General features: G+C 42.5%; 1 protein-coding gene across 1 annotated transcript in view; it reads left to right on the top strand.

The window, feature by feature from the left end:
• Window positions 1-431, top strand: part of LOC107716968 (gamma-aminobutyric acid receptor subunit alpha-5-like) — a 19,442-nt gene that overhangs the window by 12,830 nt on the left and 6,181 nt on the right. Inside the window, exon 3 of the mRNA XM_016523611.1 lies at window positions 238-390. Coding sequence (XP_016379097.1) covers window positions 238-390 — 153 coding nt within the window. The remainder of the gene's footprint in view (window positions 1-237; window positions 391-431) is intronic.

Raw genomic sequence — 431 nt, 5'->3', positions numbered from 1 at the left:
CTTGCTTCTCCCCCTCTCTCTCTCTCTCTCTCTCTCTCTCTCTCTCTCTCTCTTTTTCTCATTTTCTCTTTAAACCTCTCAGCTGGTTTGCACTTATCCCACAAGAGTTTAATCACACTCTATCCCTCCCTCTCTTAGTCCCTTTGTTTCTTCTCTTACTTATTTTTCCATCACTGTTTTCTATTCTCATCCTTTCTCTCATTTCATTCTTCATCTGTTTCATTGTTCCCCCTGCAGGTCAATACACAGTCATGATGGCCCATTTCTACCTGAAGAGGAAGATCGGTTACTTTGTGATTCAGACCTACATGCCCTGCTTCATGACTGTTATTCTGTCCCAAGTCTCATTCTGGCTCAACCGTGAATCTGTCCCTGCCAGGACTGTCTTTGGTTAGTGCATTCTTTCTGTCTTTCTTTCCCGTTTTTTTTTT

This window comes from Sinocyclocheilus rhinocerous, unplaced genomic scaffold (genome assembly GCF_001515625.1).
Source record: "Sinocyclocheilus rhinocerous isolate Xijiao unplaced genomic scaffold, SAMN03320098_v1.1 scaffold3102, whole genome shotgun sequence".
Taxonomy (NCBI): Eukaryota; Metazoa; Chordata; class Actinopteri; order Cypriniformes; family Cyprinidae; genus Sinocyclocheilus; species Sinocyclocheilus rhinocerous.
This window is presented reverse-complemented; position numbering and strand designations above follow the sequence as displayed.